Genomic DNA, 25631 nt, shown 5'->3' on the forward strand with positions numbered 1-25631 from the left:
GTTGCCCACTGGACCATGGTGGAAATGCCACTTCTAGACCTCTCACTAAGCAAATATTCACCACAAATGCAAAGAGGTGCTTCAGACATAATGCCAAACCATGATTTAGTACCACATCAACAAAGAGTCAAGCAAGCTGTGTTCCATGCTTCTTCTTCCCTGCAAACACTTTCCAGACCAGGACGAAAAACAGATTAACCCTAGTTTCTAATTCAGGTTTCCTAGTTTCTAATTATTATTATTATTATTATTATTATTATTATTATTATTATTATTATAACATTTCTATGCCGCCCCTTGCCGAAACCTCGGGGCGGCTTACAACATGATAAAATACATTGAAATACAATAGTACATAATAAATTACCATTAAATATAAAAATACAAAAAATACATTGATTTACAAATATAAAATTAAAATTATCAGTATAAAATAAAAATATAGGGGGAGAAAGAGAAGGAAGAAGAAGTTGCCCTGGCCAGATCGTATGTTTTAACAATTGAAATGATGTTTAAATAAAAAGGTCTTTACCTGGCGCCGAAAAACCAGTAACGACGGTGCCGGGCGGACCTCTTTGGGGAGTGAATTCCATAGGTTGGGCGCCACCGCAGAGAAAGCCCTCCTCCGGGTACTTACTCTCCTAATTTCTTTCATGGAGGGTTCCCGGAGAAGGGACTCTCCCGCAGATCTCAAAGGGTGGTCGGGCATATACGGACGTAAGCGCTCGTTCAGGTAGCCAGGACCCAAGCCGTTTAGGGCTTTATAGGTCATAATCAACACCTTGAATTGGGCCCGGGCTTCAATGGGAAGCCAGTGAAGCTGACGGAGGACTGGAGTCATGTGAGCATAACGCTCCGTCCCCGTCAGCAACCTGGCAGCTCTATTTTGCACCAACTGAAGTGTTTGGACTGTCTTCAGGGGAAGCCCCACGTAAAGCGCGTTACAGAAGTCTAGGCGGGAAGTCACCAGCGCGTGTGTCACCGTCGCCAGGCAGTCGTACTCCAGGTAGGGGCGCAGCTGATTAATCAGCCGAAGCTGAAGGAAGGCGTTCCTCGCTACCGCTGTCACCTGAGCTTCCAAAGAAAGCTCCGGATCGAGGAGTACTCCTAAGCTGCGGACCTTATCCCTAAGAGGGAGTGTTGCACCATTCAGGACCAGGTCAAATCCACCCTCTCCGAAACCCGATCTGCCAACCAACAGGACCTCCGTCTTGTCTGGGTTGAGTTTCAGTTTATTGGCCCTCATCCATTCCCTTACCTCGGCCAAGCACCGGTTCAGCACAGCCACTGCCTCACCTGGATTAGTGGAGAACGAGAGGTAAAGCTGGGTATCATCAGCGTATTGATGATTCCGCAGCCCACACCTCCTGATGACCTCTCCCAGCGGTTTCATATAGATGTTAAATAGCAGAGGGGATAGAATGGAGCCCTGTGGTACCCCATGGCATAGCTGCCATGACGTAGAGACATGGTCCCCCAGCACTACCTTCTGGAATCAACCGTCGAGATAGGAGCGGAACCACTGCAAAGCAGTGCCTCCAACCCCCAATCCCGCAAGTCTATCCAGAAGGATATCATGGTCGATGGTATCGAAAGCCACCGAGAGGTCCAGAAGAACCAACAGGGATGTACTCCCCCTGTCCTTCTCCCTGCACAGGTCGTTGTACAGGGCGACCAAGGCAGATTCAGTACTGTACCCGGGTCTGAAGCCGGACTGAAAAGGATCCAGATAATCAGTTTCATCCAAGAGTGCTTTGAGTTGTCCCGCCACCACTCGCTCCAACACCTTGCCCAGAAACGGGATGTTGGCCACAGGTCTATAGTTAGTGGCCATCTCTGGATCCAGTGACGCTTTCTTCAGGACCGGTCGTATTACCGCCTCCTTTAAAGGGGCAGGCACTCGACCCTCCCTCAGAGAAGCGTTAACCACTTCTAATTCAGGTTTTCAGAGCAGAACTCAAAACTTGCAGCCTCTAGCTAAGCAGAAAGAGTCCAAAGAGACCTTTATTCATTCACACAGTGCTAAGCCATGCTTTGGCATAACGTCTGAGGTATCTCAGAGACGAAATCCATACAATCCTCCAGGCTGATGTTTGGAAGATCAGCAGAAATCAACAGACTTGAGAGCTTCTTTCTGAGCAAACCACAGTTTGCCTCTCTTGTTGAACAAGCAATGGTGGTTTAAGAGAAGATTACAAAGTAAGAGGGGATAACCATGCAGACAAAGACAAGAGGAAAGGGAAGAAGGGAAGGGAAAAGGGAATGCTGAAACTTGCAACCCCTCCCAATTCCTTCAAATAATGAATTAGAAGACTGTCCAAATTCAGTCGGTGTGTTTGGAGAAACTGCAACTTCACAAGCCCCTTTATGTCATGAGCACAGGCGTGGGGGCATGTGCATCACATATCCAGAAAATCCCATGGGGCTGTCTACCAGCACTGCACGGTGCTGCATTCATAACCATGCCATTGTTCTGATGAGACATGAGTAGACAGCACTTACTAGCCATCAGTCCCCTTCCCGCTCCTTTTGCCAATTCCAGACACAAAGCACTTAGCAAACCAACAGATGGTTCATTATCCAAATTCTGTTAGTCTTTGGGTAGCACTGGAATAGGCAGGATTTGTGGGAGTGCCAGTCCCAAACACACAGAATGACAACAAAGGATAGCTAGGCCAGAACATGCTCTCTTTTGTATCTCTGGCTTTAATGTGGGAGAGAAACACCAAACCTCTACATAGCCTCTTTTTGGCAGACCGAATTCTACCTTCACAGGCAGGTGCTGTATTTCTGTGGAACAAAGGGGTTGATACCGAGTCAAGACTGGTTTTTGTGCAATTTCTATTTGTTTGATGCTGGAAAAAGACAAGTAATAGACATAACCACAAGTCAAAAGTAGACATAAAAGTACAGGCTCATATCACATGAGCCTTGAAACAGCTGTCAACATAAAAGCACAATAGAAAATAATTGGATCCAGCAAATAGTTTGGAAACACCCCGTGCTTTAACCCTGCTGAGGCTATGCACAAGTGTGCGCATCTGACTGGTAACATGAATGGGAGGTGGGATGACAAAATATATCAATAAAATGTTAAATAGTGTATATTAAATGCATCAAATGTCATTAGTCCCAATTACTTGATCAAAAAGCAATATGAGAACATGAAGAATCATAATACATATTTCAAAGAACAGTAATTATGTTAGACCAGCCTTCTCCAGCCTGGGGTGCTCCAGTGATTTTAAGCTACAACTCCCAGCATTCCTGACCATTGGTCATACTGACAAGGGCTGGTGGAGCTAGAGGGAAGTCCCCAACATCTGAAGCACTCCAGACTGGGAAGACTGAGTTGGGGCTCCAAGCTCTTGCTGCCTCAACACTGTGGGCAAAGGCTCCTGATCCATCCTGAGCAACCCTGATCAAGCAGGTCCCAAATGTATGGCAGAGCCTACATTCCACTGAATGCATGAAGACCAGGAGGGATTAGGGCTAATCTATCCATGGTGATATTTTTCTAGTGGAACATACCTGCCATAAAGAGGAGAAACAAGAGGAAGAACAAACACCAAGTACTACTATACAGAACTGTTTATAAGCATCATTTTTTCCAGAGACAGGTCACCTGATTATTCACATATGAATGTGCGGAACTGACTCCCTGTGGTAAATTCTCATGTACAGGAGTTCATTGTGACAGCTCTCAAAGCCATGTCAGTAAAGACAGTTGAAAAAAAGAAATACAAGAAGCTGTGTTGATCTATTATTTGTGTGCAAGTGCACACATGTATTCACATGCATATAATACACTGCATATTATCCAATCTATTAGGAGCAGCTGGCAGTCACAACAGTGGGTTGGTGCTCGCAAAGGGTGGGGTAGTGGTTATGATATTAGATTTTGGCTAGGTTGTGAGTTGGCTGAGCATCATGGTTCATATCCATGAAATTCACAGCAATGAAGTTCATGGCATGATTTTGTGCCAGTCACCATCTGAGCTTAGCTCGACAACTGAGTTACAACCAGAAATCAGGCCTGGACAGTGCGCATGTAGGGAAAAAGCTCCCCTCAAATGAGCTCAGTCACAAGTGAAAAAGGTTTGCATGTGTGCTCAAGCAATTAAAAGAGAACATTGTATAGCAGAAATTCTGAAAAATGTTGACTCTTTTTGAAGATGAGAAACAGAGATATGTGGCAAGGACAATTTTTGAATACATGGAAGGGAACTCAAATACATAAATACGGCTGTGCTTAGGGGTAGAGTTCAATGCACTGGTGATGGCAACCCAATCCAGACTCAAATAAACCACAGTTTGATTGTAGCAGCTAAAATTGGAAGCAGACACTTCTAGGGGCTTGTCTACTATGCCTGGCTCAGACTAAGCTTAAAACAAATGAAAGGGCAAATGGTCAAGCAAAGAAGTTAAAGTTCAGCAAGACAGCATTTCAGTGCTAAACTAGTTAGCTGGCAAATAATGGTCAGTGCACAGTATCACCAGGCAAGAGGATGAGTTCCAAAAAGCAATCATAAATGCAGTAAAAGAAGCAGAGTCCAAAGCACAACAACATCACATTTCAGGCACAAAACAAGATCAAGGAAGCAAAGGGTACCAGGCACCAGAGCTTGTAGGAAGACACTGTTCTAGCAACAGTTAAACTGGAACTGAAGGCATATCCAGCTTGACTTCTAAAAGCCCTACTTAGTTTCTGGCCCTCTGGAAAAAAGCCCTGCTCATGAATAGGGTCTTATAGAGAAGGAAGACTTTACTCTTAACTATTATTTTTCTGCAAGTGCTGGAAGCTTACATTGATTCTCTGCCCAGAACCTTTGCACAGCCCCCACGTCCCAGATGCCAAAATTGCATTGTTGGCAAAAATTTGGCAGTGAAACAATTTCACTTAAAATGCACTTGCTTGCGAAGGAGGCATGTGCTGCCCACCTGCCTTTTTACACTGTGAAATCACAGCCATTTTTCCTGACACTTCAACTAATTCAGTGGAAGTGGGGTGCAGCAACCATTGGATCTGAAATGTGGGGCAATGAGGGCCCCCCAGACCCTGGAATATGCCCACCCAATTCAGAGGGTATGGAGCCTTGTTTATAACTAAAGCGCACCTAGACACATCAATAACAAGTCCAAGATCAGTTGGCAATTCCATGGAACAACATTCTAAAGCCAAAAATAATGGTTTAATAAAGAGGACGTCTCTGAGCAGCACTTTTCCTTTATTACTGAATTGCTACAGCCTCATGCTCCTTTGTTCACTTATAATTTATCAGTGGGTTGTCTTGGAGCATGTACTTTTCAGTACAAGAATGAAACCACAGTATTTTCCTCCCTAAAAAATCCATTCCTGCTTTCCTTTCTGTCCCTTCCTTCCTGCAGCCTCAAAATGGGTCTCATTTAAGTTACTAGGAAACCAATAACGTTTATTTATTAAAATGTACATTTCATGACTCTTCACCACTGTGATGCATTATAGTCTTCCCCATCTCTGCAATTAACTTTGCAGCTATTGTCCAGGGCTCCAGGAATTCCTTATGGAATTTTACTTCTCTCTCTAGTGCTAACTATGGTAGAACAGAGCATGGTTGGATTTCATTAACATTCAGCAGATTATACATGGATGGAAGATGGAGATACCAAATCAAGTTCTATCAAATTCAACAACCTTCAATTTCAACATGGAGGCACACATTATACTTTGTGAATAATTTACTTGGATATGTAAACTAGACTATAGTAAAATATGTAGTCTAGATTAGGACACCAGTGGCTCTTTTTTCTCATTTAGCAACAGCAATTTTTTACTACAGTCTTCCAGATACGAACAATTGCTATCCTTTCAAATACAAAAAGCCTTCTGGCACTTCTTCCTGCATTTCATTTCCCTCCATCAGGGAACATCATTGACTCAAAGGGAGTGTAATTTTGCATTAAGCAAGCAAATAATCTCACATATTAAAGAACTTGTTTCTGCTGGTTATTCCCTACATCTTTTTTTTAAAAAAATTTGAGAATCTCTGAAATAACCCAACCGTCACACCAGCTTGTTTCTCTTCCTTGATGAAAATATTATCTTAAATTCTATTATCATGCACATTTAATCTTAATAACACACAAAGAAACAAGATCACAAACCACCTATTTTTCCATTAGCAGAAGCAAAATTATATGGCAGCATTAATTTTTAATTAATTAATTATATAGCAGAAGCATTTCAGTAAAACCAGGATCCTACACAGCTTTGCTAAACAAAATAATCACAGTGCCACCTTCTACTAAGTTACCAGTGTCATTGTCATCTTTTTATATATGGTAATGCCTGTATTTTCAAGTAAGAAATATTTTGTACATATTTTTTCAAAACATTCTATATCTGCCTACATTTTCATTGCAGAGAAACCCCTCCTGAAAAATTAAATGAGTCTAAAAATACTAAGATACTAAGATAAGTTATTTTATCATTTAAAAAGTTTGTTATAAGGTACTTTCACATGGCATTTATTCCACTATTGGCTATACTACAGTGCACCTTTGGCTTGCCTTCAGTAAAACTAACAAGATATATCCTCACGGAATTTACACCCATTTTCTACATTTTATTTCCATTTCTGTCACTGAGAGGATGGCCTTTGATCTCTAGTACTTTGCATCAAGTAATCTTTAACTAAACAAACCATGCTGTGAAAATCATATTATAGGTCCAAAAATTTAAGTTATATCCTACCACAAAATCACAGTACATTGTTTCTTGATATACAGAGCCAGAGATCTGGCTGCATAAAAGGGCATCTAGTAGCCTCTTTCTTTCTTGCTAGGTGCCCTAACATGCTATCATGACACTGGAGGAGCCTGCAGAGGGGAACGGGTTGTGGTATGGAGAGCAGAGGGCAAAGGAGGAGACCCAGGTTCACCTCGGGCTGAATGTTGAGGCTGCACACCAGGGAACTTCAAATAACCATGCAGAGAATGCAGATAGTCCCAGCAGTGGAAACAGACCCATTGAGGCTGATCCCGTTCAGCGCATCATCCTTTCTGTGTTCTGATTTTCTAAAATGTGTATAATCAGAGGGTGTCCAGCTGGATATGCACATGATTACAGATGCTCATTCTATTCATTGTGTAGCAAGCCATAGCATTCTGTAGCTTTATGATGCTGCTTAAGATCTCAGTTAAAACATGAAATAGCACCTGCTCAGAATAATTCTTCTTCTTAGCTTTAATCAGAGATGACAAAGAGTTCTTTATTTTGTTTGTTGCTCTAAAATGTGGGCCATGTAGAATGTGGGCCATTCCATAAATCATGGAATGGCAGTGGGAGAAGAGAAATGTTAGTTGTGTTCTCTGCAACTGAAGTGATACAAATAGCTGTCTAAAGGGGGTGCCATCAAACCATTAAGTCCTAAATTTCCCACTAGGAGAAGACTGTAGAAAAATGGGTGAAACTACATTCTGCAGAAGAAACTTGAACAGTCAGAAAGTTTGCTTCGTCCCAGCCCATTTCACAGGCAAGTATCTTGATCAAGCCCAGTCACCTTAATTTGCTGAAGGAGAAACCATCCATAAAAGATGAAACCACAAGAACTGCCAACACCGAGTTCCAGAAATTATGCTATAATGATCTTTGTATGCAACAATATCTAATAGTAAATAAATATTGACTTACCTAATAAGAAACCTATGCAGTCCAACATCAAAGCTCCTGTAGAAAAAAATGTGTAGGTGTACGATATCAGAAATATGATCAATTAAAATATTTATTTATTTCAGGCATTTATTTCCCATCCTATTGCCAAGTGCTCAGGACGGCTTACAAAATATATAATATAAAGTACAATATAAAATAGAAAAGTACAATATAAAACATCAATTATTAAAACAATATAAAACACATCATGAACTTAAGAAAAAGGAGGGGGGGAAATAGAAAGTGCGACTGTGAAGGGAAAAATCCTAAAACATCTAAAACCATTGGTTATTAAAATAATGGTTGAATAAAAAGGTCTTTACCTGGCGCCAGAAAGAGTATAATGTCGGCGCCAGGCGGACCTCTCTGGGGAACAGATTCCATAGCCAAAAGTATTCTAACTGAGACAGGGCTGGGAGTTCCTGAATCAACTCCTTCATCAAAAAGAGGTACTACAGGTATAATCAAGCACACAATACTACACGTTTTAGGACTCTCGCAGTAAAGAAAAAAAAATTCAAATCAGAAGTTCACATCCAATGAAAAGCAATTATAATGAAAATCTTATAAGTGTTTACCTCTTAGACCTGTTTGCCTACCTAAAAAGATAGTAAGAAAGGAATGCTTGCAGTCTCTAGATATACCAAAACCATGTTGGGTCAGAACATGGGTCCAAACAGTCCAGCATTCTGCTTATCCTGTGATAAACCAGCTGCCTTCAGAAGACACACAGGCTGGCCACAAGTGCAACACGCAGCTTCCCCAGCAAATGGTGCGCACAGGCATACTGTCTCTGATACTGGGGGTAGCATATAGTCATCATACTGGTAGCCATTGACAGTTTTCTCCTACAGGAATTTGTCCTATCCTCTTTCAAAGCCATCCAAATTGGTGGCCATCACTACATGGAAGTAAATTCCATAGGTTATGAAGGAATTGGTCCCAAGGCCTGCTGTACCTGTCATTATACTGTTGCGTCCTGGGGGAAGAACTATATAGCAGCAAGCAATCCCCTCCAGAGCTAGCTTCAGCAACACTGGCCTTCCCGTAGCTGCAGTGCCTGCACCTTGTCTGACTGTGCTGCATCTTCCCTGTCTTCTGCTATGGGCCTCCTGTGCCTGCATTCTGCCTGACCTTTCCTGTTCCTGGTTCCTGTTGTGTATCCTGCCTTGTCCTGTTGCCTTGCTGTTGTGCCTGCCTCTTACCTGGCCTGTACCCTGCCTCACCTTGCTGTATTGCCTCAGTGAGGCTTGCCTGCTAGCTGTGGTTCAGCTCCTGCACCTTGCCTGGCCCTTGCTGCATCGGGTTCCTGTTGTCTCCTACATCTTGCCATGTATCCTGTCTTGCCATGTCCCTTGCTGTGCCATGTATCTTGCCTTGCTGTGACTCTGGCTCTAATACCCTGTCCAAGGTATCTGCACGTCTGTCTGTCCTCTGGTTCTTGGCTCTTGGCTTGTTTCTGACCACATCCCCTGCACTCATGTACACTTCTGGTCTTTGACCTTGGCTTGTACCATGACTATGATTTGGACTTTCCATTAATCCCTGCTTTTGGACTCTGTGTTGCCTGGTACCTCTTCTCTTGCCTTGACTCTGGCTCCCCATCTCCCAGCTGTGGACCCTGACACTTCCCACCTGGGATAGCAATAATGCACTGATCTGAAAGCCAAAACTGTGATTAGTTTGCATTTACTGCGTGACTGGCGGAAATGATGAATCAGGCCAGGCTGTGTTGCAGATGCTCTGAAATTATTTTTCAATGGTTCCATTTCATCTTTACCATTTCTTTATTGTCACAGCCAGTCTGAAAGTATCTTGATTGTTTGACAGTGTTCCTGCTATATTGTGCTGTTTGTTAAATAAAAAGGCACGACTATATTAGACTTATTATAGGTCTTGACCTGAACTAGTACAAACCACCTTATCTCTAAATTGCATTGCTTCACACCAGCTGAGGCCCTCTCTCCAAGCATTCATTCACTGGAACAGCAAGGTCAGAGGACAAAAGAATACCATTCCAAGACTCCATTCTAATTTCAAAAGAGAGAAAGAAACTTCCTTTTCTACCACATCGAAATACTGCCTGAAGAGTCTTACACCAACAGTCAATGCTGTAAGGCTAGGGTGGACTTTGGATGTTGTGTTTTGGATGTTGTTGAACTCTTAACAGCCATCAGCACTAGCCTAGCATGGATAAAGAAATGAAGGGAATCCTCCATACATCTGCCACACCACAGTTTGCTTTCCCTTGTATAAGCCCTCCCATGTAGGATCTCCCATGAGTCTGACATATTTAATCATAGGATCTGATCTTGATAAAATAATAAACATCCTCACAGTTCCTCTGACTTGTGCTGACTTCATAGCAGTGGTCTCAGGAGTTCCTGAAGCTCTCTGATCATCACTTCAAGATCTAATAAACTGGGAGAAAAACAAACTGGGAATACACTTATTTTAATATGCATTTTAAGTGCATATTAAGATAGGGATTAAGACAGGCAACATAATGGTAGTTAACCTGGTTAAAAAGGCAAAATATTTTGAAAGCCTTTATTTATGACACGTTTATTCTTTCTTTCTCTAGGGAGCTGAGGTAGTATTCATGGCTCTTCTCAATACTTTGTTCTCACAACAACCCAGCAAGGAATTTAGGATGAGAGATTGTGCCCGGTTCAGGGTGAGTTTTACTAGTTGAGTGTATGGAAAATTACACTTATAATCTGCCTTTCCTCCATAGTGCTCTAGGTGGCATTCATGCCACTGCTTTCCCACATAAAAATCCTGTGGGAAAAGTCAGTCTGACTCACCCAAAGTTACTCAGTGAGCTGAGCTGGAATTTGAACATTGGTCTTTTCTGTCCTAGTACGACACTCTGCATCAGTAAGGGTTGAGATATGCTTTGAATGAGATGAAAACTGAGATGTCTCATTCAGCCAGACTTTTCTCATTCTGGATCTTAGAAGATTTCTATAATTCTACTTTAATAGCCAAATAATCAAGCATTATAGACCAGCAGCAGAATTTTGGCACAAGCTAAGTCAATGGGATTTTTGCCATTCATTCAATTGTGTCCAGAAAGTCTATCAGGGATTTCATTTGTTTTGGAAAGTAGTTGCTCTATCCAAAACTGCTCAAGTAGTGCCAGGGCAGATAAAACTCCACAGCTGACTGTCTTGAACAGACCTAAGCATAACAGTTAACTGCTTGCCAGGAGAGGCTAGATCCTCCTGAATCAGTGCGGTTCCATATTCACTGCAGCTTTTATTCAATTTTATAGGAGTTATCCATGGCACCTATTCTGCAGATGGAGTTCAACACAGGCAGTGCCTAGAAAGCTCAGAAAAAGCACTGCGATAAAGGAACCCAGTGACAAAGAGGTTGCCAGCCAGCTGTGTTCCTTGCCTACTAAATCTTCCCCCCACTCACTTGGTGATGGGATACAGGAAGATGGGATACATAAAGATTATATTTATATATGGAAAGCAACACAAACCCCAAATTCAATTTATTTCCAGAGGATCCAAAGCAGGCAAATACTGGGGGGAAAAACAAATCAAGTTTTGATCTCAACTTAGCCATACTTACAGCCATTAAAAGCAATCCCATTAAAAGCAATCAGAATTATGTTAATCATAGAGTAAGTCCCTTTTACTGTGGCTACTTGATATATGACTATGTTCCATTTGCTCTGTGGCAGAGGCTTCAAATCTTTACTAGGTGGATGACTCTGAGGTTGTAAATGAATATCCAGAGATCAGCCTTGCCATTGATGACCGGAGCTGGTAGCTCAGGGGAATGCATGCTTTGCAGGCAGAAGGAGCTATACCAAATCCCCTGCATCTAAAAGTATTTTTGGTAGCTGGGTTTGGAAGCTGGGTTCGGAAGCTGGGTTCTTGTCTATCCAAGTAACAGTTTAGCTCATTCTTTCCCAAGGTTCTACCCTCCAGATGTCATGGACCACAATTCCCATAATTTCTTTCTTCTTTTTATTTTTCCTTAGAAAGTCTTTTGGTTGGATCTCAAGGTGCCTTTCACCTTCTGCTGAATGGAAAGAAATTGCCACTGGGTTTCCATCCTAAACTGCACCTGATGCTTTTCCAGAAACTCTCCCCACTCAGCCCTTTGGAAACTTTCAGGGGAACATTTTCCTGCTTCTATCAGACACCACTCACAGAATCTTAAAGATCCACACACCCCATATTTTGCATGTCATAATAAAGCAGAACATGGTTGTTAAAGACTCTCTATATTTTCCACAGATACATGCTCACACAATAATTCAGTCATTTTCAATGTGCCTGTGTTAAAAGGGGATAAGGGGATAATTGCACGTGCATGTTGGAGGAAAGAAGGAGCAAGTTCCCAGATATAGGAGGCTGCGCCTTTGGAGAACAAGAGAACATACATGGTCTACATCTATACACTCAGGAGCAGGTGAGAGAATCTACTTGGTATAGGATGATAGATGCTTTATGTAGGATAGCAAGAATATTCATGCCATTTTCAAGGCTATTTAAACTGTTAATTTATTCAGTCCCTTAAGCAGGTACTGTGTATCTTTTAAGCTTGGATTTCAAAAGCAGTCACTTATTCATGGATGGTCTGAACCATAAAACTAGAATATATCAGTACCATGGACAGCTCTTCCAAATACAGACCTCCTTGAATAGAGAAATATTTTTGACACTTCAGGGATTGCCTGGCCTTTGAAGGAAAAAGAAATGTAGCATCATTTGGGGAAAGATGTTTGCAAGCTTAAAATGACTTCATGGAAATATTCACTGAGGTCAGCATGATTTTAATGCCTCCAATTATGATGAAATTTTTATTCCATTCAGCTACTTGGATTTTTTTTAATAGAAATGGGGAAGAGTCTCTTAGTACACTGAAACCAAAAAACAGATAACATCACACAAGTGTGTGCAGCTCTGCTCTTTCTTTGCTTTCAAGCTTCAGTTGCTGAATAACTCCCAAGAGGATAAAGATATCAAGGAATGGTTAGATATCAAGCAATGAAGGTTTTGCAGATGAGGTGCTAGTCAAAATTAGAAGCACTGTGCAAAGGAAACCACTTGAGATACTATGAGTCCCACATTAGTAGAATGCCAGCTGTGGTCAGGTCTTTTCTGTCTTTTACAAAACCCAATCAGTAAAGAACAGTGCTTTGCTACAAACAGTGCTCTGGGTAGCAAGATGATGGAAGCAATAGGCTCCCAGAGGCAGTATCAAGATCTCCATCCCTCATCTACAAACTTTCAGGAGATCATTTGTTAAAAAAAACCTCAGGCTATAAATTTACATGGTCTTCAGTCAATTGCTCACTCTCAGCTAATCTAATTCAAATGAATGTTTTGCAGAGTAAGGATGCCAGAGTAAGAGTACCATGTACTCTGTCCTGAGAGCTTTGCAATGTATGTGTTTTTCTTGCATGCAAGAAAACTTCTAGTCATGAACTATCATTTAATATTCTCTTTTAAACAGTGTTCAATATTAAATACATGGTAGCTTCTAACAAACACAGTAAAATAATTTTTGAAGTGCAAGTAATGGAAAGTCCAAATCATAGTCATGGACTGCACTGGGAAGGAAGGGTGGAAATGTTCAGATAAGCCATAAGTTTAGACAAGGCCTAGGTTTAGCCCATCAGTGCATGACCACAACGACCATCCATTTTCAGTTTCCCTACTAAACTGGTCTTCTGTATTCAGAGTCACTCTGGAAGATTTTAGGATGCCTACTGATAACCAGAATTTCAATTCTATCTCATGAAGAAACAGAGTGAGTCAGAAGGGGTCTCCTGGGCCATCTAGTCTGACCCCTGGCTCCAGCCAGCTCCACTCATTACATGACCACCATTTTATTTATTCTTTATTAGGGTATTTTTACCCCATCCAATACAAGTTGTCTCTGGACCATGTGCATGTCCAGAAAGAAGATACTTGTCTAAGCAGAAAAGAGTCAGAGGAACATAGGAAGCTGCCTTCTACTGGGCTAAGCCATCAATCTATTGAGTCCAATACTGTTGGCACTGACTGTTTAGAAGGATCCAAAGCAGCAATATGGGGCAAATCTACTTTGGGAGTGGGAATCTGTCAGATTTCCTTGGCTCAGCTCCCTGGACTCCCCTTCACACTAAGCATTTGCATGGACATCCAGCAGGAAGTGAGTCTGTGAGGCTGGCTTGCCCATGGACCCACTGTACAAGCGGAGTTCTGCATTCGTACATATGACTAGTAAAATTTGTGTACTTTGTGCAAAAATTGCATACTGGGCATAAAGAAGCTCATACTGTTCCTCAGCATTCATTGACTTGATCTCAGCTCAACTTGCTTCCTGGCTAGGGCCAAGTGCAGGAAAGAAGCCCAGCAAGCACAAGAGAGCTAAATGCTGGCCTGATCTTCACAACCCTAATCTAGAGTTTCAAGTAGGAGCCTTCTTGGGGATTGAACCTGGGACCTTCAGCATGTGAAGCATGTGGTCTGCCACAGAGATACATCCAATTCCCATCCTTTGCAGCTTCCCTGCAACCTAGGAGCACATAAAGATATTCAGAATCAGAATTGTAGTATAATGTCCTGCACTTTATTAAACACTCTGCCTCTAGCCTGAAAACCTCTTAATCAGTATTAGGCTGGACAAGCTGTGTGGGATTTTTAAGACTCCCACAATACCACTGCTCACTAGAGAGAATTAATGGCTATAATATTCTCAAACAGTTGTAAATTGTCTGGAATGGCATCAAATGTTACATTTATTAAGTAAACATTCACTTGGAGCTGGGTAGAACAAAGCTCATTATACCAGCTAGGTACTCTGGATCAAACAGCGCTTGCTTCTGCTTTGGTGTTTAATTTTCAAACCAAACACAGCCAGCCAAGACAGGCTGGAAACTACTGCAGAGGAAGGGTGGGTGGAGAAAAGCTGCTCATCCATCTTCCCCCTTTGAAAAAAAATTCCTCTAGATTTTTTTTCAGCTTAGCATCACCTTCACAAACCTGTTTTTGCATCCAGGGTAAGAGTACAGGGAAGATGCTGGGATTCCAATGTTTCCACCATAGTATTAAAGCAGATTAAAGAAGTGATTCATGGAACATAAAAGGAGCCATGCTAGTTCTTACCAAGGGTGATCTAGTCCAGCACTCTGTTCACAAGCATCCAACTAGTTGCCCATGGGAAACCCACACAGGGCTTGAGTTCAACAATACCTTCTTGCCCATGATCTGCACCAATTGGAGTACCTAGGCACAAATTTAAAGTCCTTGATGATGATGATGATACCACCATCATCAGCAATGATAACAACAACCACTTGCACAAGTTTAAGGATCAAAATCATTAGAAATTAAAAAACACTATCCTATTTGCACAAATTGCTGTGGCCATTTAAAAATATCTGAAATCTGTGTATTTGATCAGTTAGTTCAGATCTGAACTCCAATGAAGAAAATGAAAATGAAACCAAAAGGAAACCCACCAGGTCCAAACCAGGAATTTGTACCCTTAAATTCTTCTCTAGGAGAAGTCTGCTCACACTAAGTTGGACACTGCCACAAGTCTTTCTATACTGAAATATTAACCTTTTTTTCTGCCCAAAGGCCAATCTGATTTTTTAGGAAGCTCGCAGGAAGATGTAATCCAGCAGTGGGTGGAACCAAAGGCAAAAAGGATGAGTCCCAAAATGCCAATGACTGTGGGAATTCATTCCTGCCTCGCAGCATTCATGCTGTAGCTAGGCACGTTACGCTCAGCCAATAGTATTGTAATTTACCAGCCAATAGTATTGCAACTTACTCAGCTAATAGCATTGTACTTCACCTGTGTAACCATATAAGGCTTGTGACCATATATAGCAATAAGTACGCTTCCTGTTTCCTGCGCCTGCACATAAGCAATCAATAAGCCTTTGTGAATCCTGCGCTTGCGCACAATCAACTAGGGTGTTCACTGCTTTACTCGATGGCTATTGGATTACGCAAGTATAAATGTATCAATCTGTGAAATAATAAAAAGGGCTGCTTGTGTTGACGCAGGAGAATTTTCTGCGAAGATCTTCTTTGTTCTCCCGAACAACCAACCAAGCATGCTTTGAAACTTTATCTCTCGTCTGCAGTGTTTTATTTCTCTCTCTGAACTCTCTCACACCAATTGTCGAAGCAGGCACTCCGACAAATGACAGCAAACTCTAACTGACAATAATGAGATTTCGCAAAAAGCATTCCAGCGCTTTAAAATGGGAAAAAACTGGTAAGCGTCCAGACAAGCAGCACTTGAGGGAAAGTGGATGGGGCTGTGCTGCAATACTTTCTCCAAGAAGTCACACATTGATATACTGAATTGTAAACATTTGCTTGCACAATATGTAGCAATGGTGACCAACGTGAATGATTTTTAAAGGGGGATTAAGAAAATCCATAGAAAATAAGTCTTTCAGTGGCTAACGCTCATGATATGGGACATTATCTCAGGTACTGGAGGCAAAATGGCTCTGTCTGCCAGTTGCCAAAGAGCGTAAGTGGGAAGGGGCTGTTGTACTCACTTCCCACTCCTAGGCTCCCACAGGTAGCTGTCTCAGTCATTGTGAGAACAGAATGCAAGACTGGCCTTTGGTCTGACCCAGCATAGTTCTATTTTAACCTGAAATATTATTTTATTTTGAAATACAGTTTAAAATAAACTCAACAGAAAACATAATAATATCACAAGACCACAAAAGAACCAAGAAAATTACTCAAGTTAATCCTAAGTCTAAGAACATATGGAGCTTTTCTTATATTATTCTATTTTTGGACTTCTGGGTTGCAGCCCAGATAAAACAATCCTGGTGGATTTGCTACTCACGGCCCACCCTTTCCAAGCCTTCTGATGCAGAAGTAATGAAATAATCATCTAAGGCGGCTCTCCTATGCATAGCTACCTGGAAGTGAGCGCCATTGGACACAACAGGGCTTCCTTTTGAGTGAACACAGTGGGTAGAACGTTGGAGTCAGACTTCGAAGAGGCTGGTTCTAGTCCCCACTTGATCATGAAGTTCATTGGGTGGGTTGCTACATCACTGATTCTCTGCCTCACCTACCTCACAGGGTTGATGAAGACTAGAGGAGGAAGGTTTCCTTGCAGGAAAAAGGCAGGAAGTAAACATAATAAATAAACCTTCCAAGGATTGCTCAGCCATTCCCTCTTAGAATGGCCTGCCGCACCCATGATAGCTACACCTATACTCTGTGAAATTTTTGTCTCTGCCTGCTATAGAAAGAAAAGAACAAATTGAATCTCTCTCAACCCTATGGGTAGCTGTGATTCATTATTTTAACTGTAAAGGCATGAAAGAGTCATAACTCAAGAGACACAGAGAGCAAGCTCGGTAAGATTTCTTAGATAATTGAAATTGACCCATAATTCACTGGTAGCCATGGGAAATTCTGTTTCTCACCTAGATTTTGTCACACAGTTGGTCATGAGCTGATTTTTAACACACAAAGAAACATGCCAATCCCATCTGCACAAAGACAACATTTAATTACTTTGGAATTAAATTAATTACTTTAATTACAGCCTGTATGGCTGTGGGTTGTGCTCAGGATGAGAGGAATTCCTGTCAAAAGCCAACTCACTCTCAAATCTCAGGGTGATGTCAACTAATTATGGTTGGCTTGCATTCAGTTCTCCAATGGAAAACTAAAGACCTTGTGATAAGAGTTATCCCTTCTTGTGGTACTATTAGGGCTCAAAAATGGGAGGGGGCTCATGGAATTGGGGGTTAATTTCATGGGTAAAGGAGACCTAGTACACAAAAAAGAGAGAAACTATCACCATTGTTAATAATTAGCCTGTCTAAAATCTTTCAAAAATGCTGCTTCCGCCAAAAATTCACCAAAATGACCTTTTCCCCTTCCCACCACCATGTTGTCATGCATGAATGGGGAGGTAAATTTGGGAGGAAATCATTTTACCTCAGGAAAACAGATTTATCTTCAGATCAGGTAAACAGATTTTTGAGGTCTTTGTACTATTTCAAGATTCTTAGCCAGAAGAGACAACAGGTTCAGTTGTATTCTACAGAAGGAGACCCCTGCCAAACTGGTTTTGTATCTCTTAATGGTCTGCCTATAACTTAATGTCCCTTCTGGACACACAGAACTCTTTGGTGTGCCTCTCACACCATCACTAAAGATGGCAAGAAAAAAAATTATCTGCAGCGAAATGCAACTTTGGACATTTCATCTTCCATATCATTTTTCTCACACATCCCAAAACCATTTTTTCATGCTCTGTCAACCAAGCTAGTTATAGATCATCTGTACTCGCACTGTTTTACCATTTATAGCATCAGTGAGATTCAGAAAATGTGCAGATTAAAAACAGGCACTGGAAAAACACACAGATGTGAGCAGAGCTCATGTTTGTAAAGTTTACCTCATTTTTTTTACTAGATCCTTGAAATCCACTAACTGGATTTGAAAACAGTGGCTCACAAGAGTCCATATATATGCTAAGAACAAGGAACAGTGAGCCTCTGAGCCCAAGCGCAGCCAAGAATTGTTCTGATTACAATTTTGTTGATACGTGTCAACTAGGATTTTCTCTCAAAACCATTGTTTTTCATCAAGTTAATTTGGAGTTGGGCGGGGGGAGTGAAACTGCTTTCCTGTTGTTACTGCATGCCACCTGGAAGACACAAAGCCCTGCTTATCTATTCTAAATCAACCAGAGATCAGCCAGTAGATCCTGATCTACCATCTGCTCATAATGGCACATTAAGGGTACTGGAAGACCTTGCCCAACTGGAATGCTGAACAAGTGCTTCACACAGAAGTTATACCTCAAGGTTTCTTATGATGTATATCCTTCTAAACATATGAATGATCTACAGGGCAACAACTCTATCTAAAGTTGTTTAGATAAACAACTTTATCTAAAGGAGCGCTTGCGTCCATATATGCCCTCCTGCCCCCTGAGATCAGCGGCAGAGGCCCTCCTCTGGGAACCTTCCGTGAAAGATATTAGGAGGGTGAGTACTCGGAGGAGGGCCTTCTCTGCGGTGGCGCTCCACCTATAGAATGTGCTCCCCAGAGAGGTCCGCCTGGCACCATCGCTATTTGTTTTTTGGTGCCAGGCCAAGACCTTTTTATTTAAAAGTTATTTCAATTGTTAATTGATTATTTATTGGGTTTTATATTGTGCCAAAATGTCTCCAAAATTTTTAAGGTTAATTGTGTGAATGGTATCTGATTTGTAAGCTGCCCCGAGGCTTTTTGTGAATGGGGAGGCATAGAAATGTTTTAAATAAATAAATAAACTCCAAGCTGGGATGCCATAAGAACATTTCACCACTGTTCATGTGGTGGTATCTGCAAACCTTAACCAAACCCATGAAGGAAAAGATTTGCTAAATAAATAAATAGCTTTTTCAGCTGTAGTAATTGAACCAGCAAAACTGAGAGCCTCAAACATTAGAATTTAATTTACATTAGCTCATTGGTAGCTGCTATAATGGTGCTCTCTCTCTTCCAGAATTCATTACTTCGTTCTTTAAAACCACAGAAGGAAAAAGCAAAGCACTTTGGTAAACCGTTTTCATCCTTTATTACTCTTTCCTATAATATCTCATCAAAATCAATGGAGACAACACCTCGTTGCTCAGGCTTATCACTATTTAAATGCTAAGAACCACAGAACTGGTTAACAATGTGTCTTCATTACTGGCAAGAAGGCATGTATTTGTCAACTCTCATGAAAAGCTATATACAAATACACCTTAGGACATAGTAACAAACATACATTGTTTACCAGGAAAGCGCACACAGTTTGCATCCTAGCAAAGGAGATTTGCTAAAATAAAAGACGGAATTCACAACCATCCATAACCAAGACTGTACTCAATGGAAATCCTGTCCATACCTTCTAAAAGCATGTAATCTCCAGATATGAGCAAGTGAGGATTAAAATGCTAACTCTGTCCCCTCAGTCACCATTCCCATCGTCCTCCACATGTAGACAGTGACTATCGTTCTTTTCTATGGAGATTCTCTACATGAGTCAGAACCCAGGGACAGAGAGGGCAGAGCTAGTGTGTTCATCTCCACATCTCCATAAGTAGACCCCAAAAGTACTATAGTTAATAGGCATTGTACATTCATGCACAGTGAATGCCTTAGGGTTGAACTGGATATTACATTTCAGATATATGTAAGAATCTCCCACTAGATATTTGCTTTGAGGTGCTTTGGAGGAAGCAGAGAATTCTTGCTCAACCTTTTCAGCACAGGACTTCTTTATAACTGACTGGTTGTTTCTAAGGCCCTGTCAGCATGAACAATGGGTTTATCTTTATTTAGAACTTGTAACAGTGCAGATCATTTCTAAAATCTATTGCCAATATTTTTAGTAATGGCCTAATCCCAATATATCTGTCAAAAATGCACATTATTGTGCTTAAAGCTTGAATAATTTTTATTTTATTAACTGTACTTTAACTGAAAAGATAGCTAACAGAAGTATAGAACTAAAACAGAACTTGAAAACTTTCCACAAGAATTTGAAGTCCTCATAAAGAACAGATTTACATTATTGAACAGACTCAACTCACTTGGCCATGAACCAGAAGAACTGTGGAATAAAACTAAGGCCATTACAAGGGAAATATACAAAAAGACAATTACTGTGGCAAAAAGAAAGAAAATATTTAGATGGATTATAGGAGAAGCACTCTGTTAAAAAGCAAAAGGTGAGAGAAATAGGGTCATAATGCTGAATGCATTTTTTTAGCAACAAAAGAAGATCAAAGGATCTGTTACAACGCCAAGTGCAAAGAAATTGAAGAGAATGACAAAAGTAGACAAAGAAGGGTCCTCTTCCAGTAGATCCAAAAAGTCAAAGGAAATTCAAACCTAGATTAAATATGCTGAAAGACAAACAAGGGAACATACTATCTGACCAGAATAAAACAAAGAGAAGGAAGAAACAATATACAGAAAAACTGTACAGAAGAGATGAAAGGACGATAGACTCCTTCAAAGAGGAATTTTAGGAAGAACCTGCAGTATTCACAAGTGAAATGAAAGCTGCCCCGAAAGCTGCACTTAGAAGGAATGCAGTGCCCAGACTAGACAGGATAACAATAGAACTACTTCAAGCTACAGAGTCTGAGTTGGTCCAAATCCAAGCAAAATTATGCCAACAAATATGAAAAATAAATCAATGGCCCAGAGACTGGAAATGTTCAACATGCATTCCAATCTACAAGAAAGGAAATGCAAAATAGTGAGGCAGCAACAGGACCAGTGCACTAATTCCCCATGCAAGCAAAGTGATGTTCAAGGTGTTGTAGTAAAGACTTTTACCTTACATGGTGCAAGAGAGACCTGATGTTCAAGCTGGACTCCAAAAAGGTAGAGGCACTCAAGATCATCACAAACATATGTTACCTCCTGGAGGTCCCAATGATTTCAGAAGATTGGTCTATGCTTTATAGACTACAGCAAAACCTTTAACTATGTGTGTATCACAAGAAACTATGGATGGTCCTGAAAGTAACTGGAGCCCCTCAACACTTGATTGTCCTTTATTGTGGACAAGAAGCTACTGTTAGGACAGTATACAGAGAAACAGAATGGTTTCCCAAAGGAAAAGGTGCCAGGCAAGGGTGTGTTTTGACTTCCTATCTGTTCAATCTGTAAGGAGTGAAAATTGGTGGAAGACACATCAATAATTTAAGACAGAGAGATGATAGTGTATTACTGACAGGAAGCAGCAATGAATTGAAAATAAAATCCTGATGAAAGTGAAAGAAGAAAGTGGAAAAGCAGACCTGCACCTTAATATTAAGAAAAATACCATGACTACATAAGAATTGCACAACTTTAATGTTCAACAATAAAGAAAGTGAAACGGTGACATTCCCTGGAAGGGATTATGATGAAACTGAGGCTGTTGTACTTTGACCACACTTGGTGGCAAACAAGGAGGAGGGCCTTCTCAATGGCAGCCCCCATTTGTGGAACACGTTCCCTACTGAGGCTTACTTGGTGCCAACTCCACTGTTCTTTCAGGATCAGATTAAGACTGCCCTCTGTGCCACAGATGTAAGCACTGTAAATTGCACGTGGAAAGATTACATCAGTTGTTTAACAAGTCTTGTTGTTTTTACATGTCTTAGTTATTAGGTAACTTCAATTCAGTTTTTAAATTTTGTAGTGACTACTATTCTTATCCTTATTCTTATTATTATCACGTGTATACCCAACCATTGTTCCCTTTGTAAAAAATAGCAAGATGGCTTACAAAGGTCTCCTACATTTTATTCTCACAACATCCCTGTGAGGAAGATTAGGATGAGAGAGAGTGACTGACCCCAAATCACCAAGTGAGTTTCATGGCTGAGTAAGGACTAGAACCAGGATTTCGCAGGAACCCAATCCAGCGCTTTAACCAGCACACCACTTTTTATGACACTTTATTGCTATCTGTATTGTATTTTGTATTTTGTAAGTTGCTGTAAACCACCCAGAGAGCTTCAGCAGAAATAAAACTGAGTGGTGCAGAAATAAAAGAAATACTGACTATCTCTCTGGCCACTGTGAGAACAGAATGTTGCACCAAATAGACCATTGTTCTGTTTCAGCAGGGCTACACCTGTATTTTCTTGTTATAGGTTCCCTGTAGGCATCTTGCATCACACCCAGAAGCAAACTTTTGTATCAGAAGTAGCTTTGGAACAGTATTTAAAACAGGCCCACCTATATAAACAGGTTAGCATGGCATAAATGAGCTAACAAAGTCAAACACTTCCATGAAAGGCTGTAGCTGGCAAATGAGAAATAAAAAGTAGTAAAAGAAAACACTTGGAGGTACAGCTGCAAGATGAGTCAAGTCAGGTTGCAGAAAGCAATGAAACTGCACATCTAGTCCAAGAAGGCTGTATACCCATCCCACATAGGTACGTAAATTCACCTTCCTCTAGGTAGTGAAGCCTTCCCACTGCAATTATTCACCATGCACAATAGCAGCAGACTTCTAAATTCCCCCAGTAGAAATGTAAATCCAGAGCAAGGCCCACTGAAATCAATGAGACTCAGAGAGAGCTACTTTTGTCTAGACTGAGCTCATTACATTTTGTTTGGCGTAGTGGAAATTATCATCCTCAATACTTTCCCTGTAGGATTCTCTAATCAAATGTTACTTAACCTTCCCTGTTCGAATTTTCCACACAGAGAGCCTTTTTCAGGGGGACAATAATGAAAAATGAATCATATTTCATAAAGATGTGGGGAGAAATAATTATCAGATCAGTGGAGCTAAGCAGTTTTGGATCCAATTCCAATCATTAAGATGATGAATACCCCAAAGGCAGGCTTCTTCTCACCTCCATAGTAGAAGAAAGCAATTATTAAATGGAAGGACATTTTTAAAGAGTACAAAGAGAAGCAGGTATGAATGACAATGCTGTGCAATTTTGTCCATTTGCAGGTTTTCTTCTGCACACAATGGAACATCTGGCACAAAAGCACAATGCCATAGCAAATTCATGCCAGATGTGCCATTTCATGAAAAAAAAACTAGCAATAAATATCAGCAATAAAGTAAAGCTAACCTCCACATTCCAGAAAAACTGTACATGGTGCTTACACAGCGAGGTAAATGAGGAGGCCTGAGTCCATCCATTCGGATAACAAGTATGGGAACTCCAAAGAGAACAAGGTACTTCACATAAAAAAACAGGACTTGTGCCAGTGCCAAGCCACCTGAAAAATTACAAGACAAAAATATTCATTTCAGCATATATTTCAATGTAGTTTTTCCTTCTTACCCTCATATGAAAACCATTTCACATTTTCCTTGGATGTCTTATTCTTGTAAACAGTGCCTACTTTTTCCCTTTGCTTATCTGCAACAAACCCACTTCACACACCACAGAGCAGCCCTTACTGCAACACAGCAAAGCCTTCCAACCATGTTAAGCAGCAGCTGAAGTTGGACATACTGGCCCCATCTGAAGGACGTCACCCTTGCTGGCATCCCCCAGGTGTGACCCCCTGCCATAGTGAGCCTGTATAGCCTCCCGGGGGGGGGGGGTCCCATCTTGTCCCGTCTGGTCCCTTCAACTGAGGGGGGAGCTTGTCTCACACCAGGAGGGTAGCCCTCAGACTATTCCTACTTCCCACCCACAAATTCAAATAGTATTGACAGCAAAGAGATGCCCTGATTAGAGAAGATGGCACTGCATGTTTCAAACACAAAGACCCATTTAAATAATTTAAAACTAATTAATGATTTGTTCGAGGGGACAAATGGTTGCAAGGCAAATTCTTCTAGGGTTCCCTTAGTATGGATATCAAATTGCAGGTGTCTACAATTCACACTTTGGCACAATGACATTGACAGACACTTTGTTACAGTTGCTCGTGTATATACTTTTATACACAGCCTTGGATGAAGGAGGACTTAGAAATATTTCAATAGCCATATATAAATAATAACTGACTATCAGCCTATTTGTGCTCAGATGCCTCGCTTGGAGTAAGTTAACCAGAGCAAGTCCACACGAAAATTAACTGCTGTTACTTCTCTTCCTTCTCTCCTGAAGCACAAGAACCGTTCTATGCAACAGGGTTTTACTATGCTAAACTGCAAGCAAGCAAAGCTGGCTTTGGGTTACAGAATAAGCAATTACAGAAATGAATAAAAACGAATCAAGTTGTGTGAGCTTTCTGTAAAATCAGGTCATTAATGCACTATGACCCAGTGAATACTGATTTCAGACTAATTAGAATCAACTCATGCCCTCCACTTCCCAGTAACCAAAATCTTAAAAGCCAAAGTCTCAATGCAGGTCCCGATTTCTCAGAACCACAACCGCTTGTACTCTCTCACTCTTTGTCACTGGTCTTTCCTCCTTCACTGATGTTTCACCTTTGGATTATTCAGGTCCATGCCCCCTTCTTTTTCCTTTTCAGAAGGCCGATTTCCTATGGTTTCAGGAACAGTCTGGCTCTCTCCTCCCTTATTTCTGTTTCTTCTGGGTTCAGCAAGGAGATCAAACCAGTCAATCTTAAAGGAAATCAACCTTGACTGCTCTTTAGAAGGCCAGATTCTGAAGATGCATCTCAAATACTTTGGCCACCTAATGAGAAGGAAGGACTCACTGGAGAAGACCCTGATGCTGGGGACAACTGATGACACAAGGAGAAGGGGACAGCAAAGGATGAGGTGGCTGGATGGAGTCACTGGGGCAGTGAGTGTGAGCTTGGGTGGACTGCGAGGGATGGTGGAGGACAGGAGAGCCTGGAAGAATGTTGTCCATGGGATTGTGATAGGTCAGGCACGACTTTGTGACTAACAACAACATGATTGTATCAACACGCTTGTTAAATTGCATTATTTTATGCTGTAGTTATAATGATGGTGATGGTTATTATGCACCATTTGGCCACAGCTTCACAGAAATAAAAATATGCAATGATGCAGCAAAAATTCAGCCCGGTAAAGCTTGACAAACAAGCAAAAACAAACAAAAGAACAACTAGCAAAATTAACATAGAGTTAAAAGCCATAAAAAGGCTGAAGAAATAAAACATCTGCACTGATGCCTAATAACCATCAGGCAATGAGCCAATCAAACTTCTCTTGGGATAAAGTTCTACAAATAGAATGGTACCATCCAAAAGGCCCAGTGCGTGTTGCCACTAGCCACACCTCCCTTGGCAGCAGAAAATAGAGCAAAGCTTTCTCACAGTGAAATTGGCATCTGCTTACCATAAAACAAGCCTCCCATTTAAATTGTGTTATTCAGGAACCGTGTCTATGGTCTCCTGACATCATCTCAGAGGCCATAGAATTATTCCACAGCCTGATGATCCTGTGACTGCTGAGGTTGACATTTGGAAGATTGAGGGGAAGGCTGATGGGATGACATCCTCAAAGATTAAGATGTCGCCTTGAA

The 25631-nt window shown here is 41.2% G+C and overlaps 1 protein-coding gene across 1 annotated transcript in view; it reads right to left on the minus strand.

Annotated features, from left to right (window-relative positions):
* HHAT (hedgehog acyltransferase) overlaps nucleotides 1-25631 on the minus strand; it is a 184654-nt gene that overhangs the window by 105401 nt on the left and 53622 nt on the right. Inside the window, exons 9-10 of the mRNA XM_044429127.1 lie at nucleotides 23283-23433; nucleotides 7673-7708 (exon numbers count right to left, since the gene is read on the minus strand). Of these exons, the coding sequence (XP_044285062.1) occupies nucleotides 7673-7708; nucleotides 23283-23433 (187 nt within the window). The remainder of the gene's footprint in view (nucleotides 1-7672; nucleotides 7709-23282; nucleotides 23434-25631) is intronic.

Source organism: Varanus komodoensis, unplaced genomic scaffold (genome assembly GCF_004798865.1).
Source record: "Varanus komodoensis strain SLA01 unplaced genomic scaffold, ASM479886v1 scaffold2, whole genome shotgun sequence".
In the NCBI taxonomy this organism is placed as follows: domain Eukaryota; kingdom Metazoa; phylum Chordata; class Lepidosauria; order Squamata; family Varanidae; genus Varanus; species Varanus komodoensis.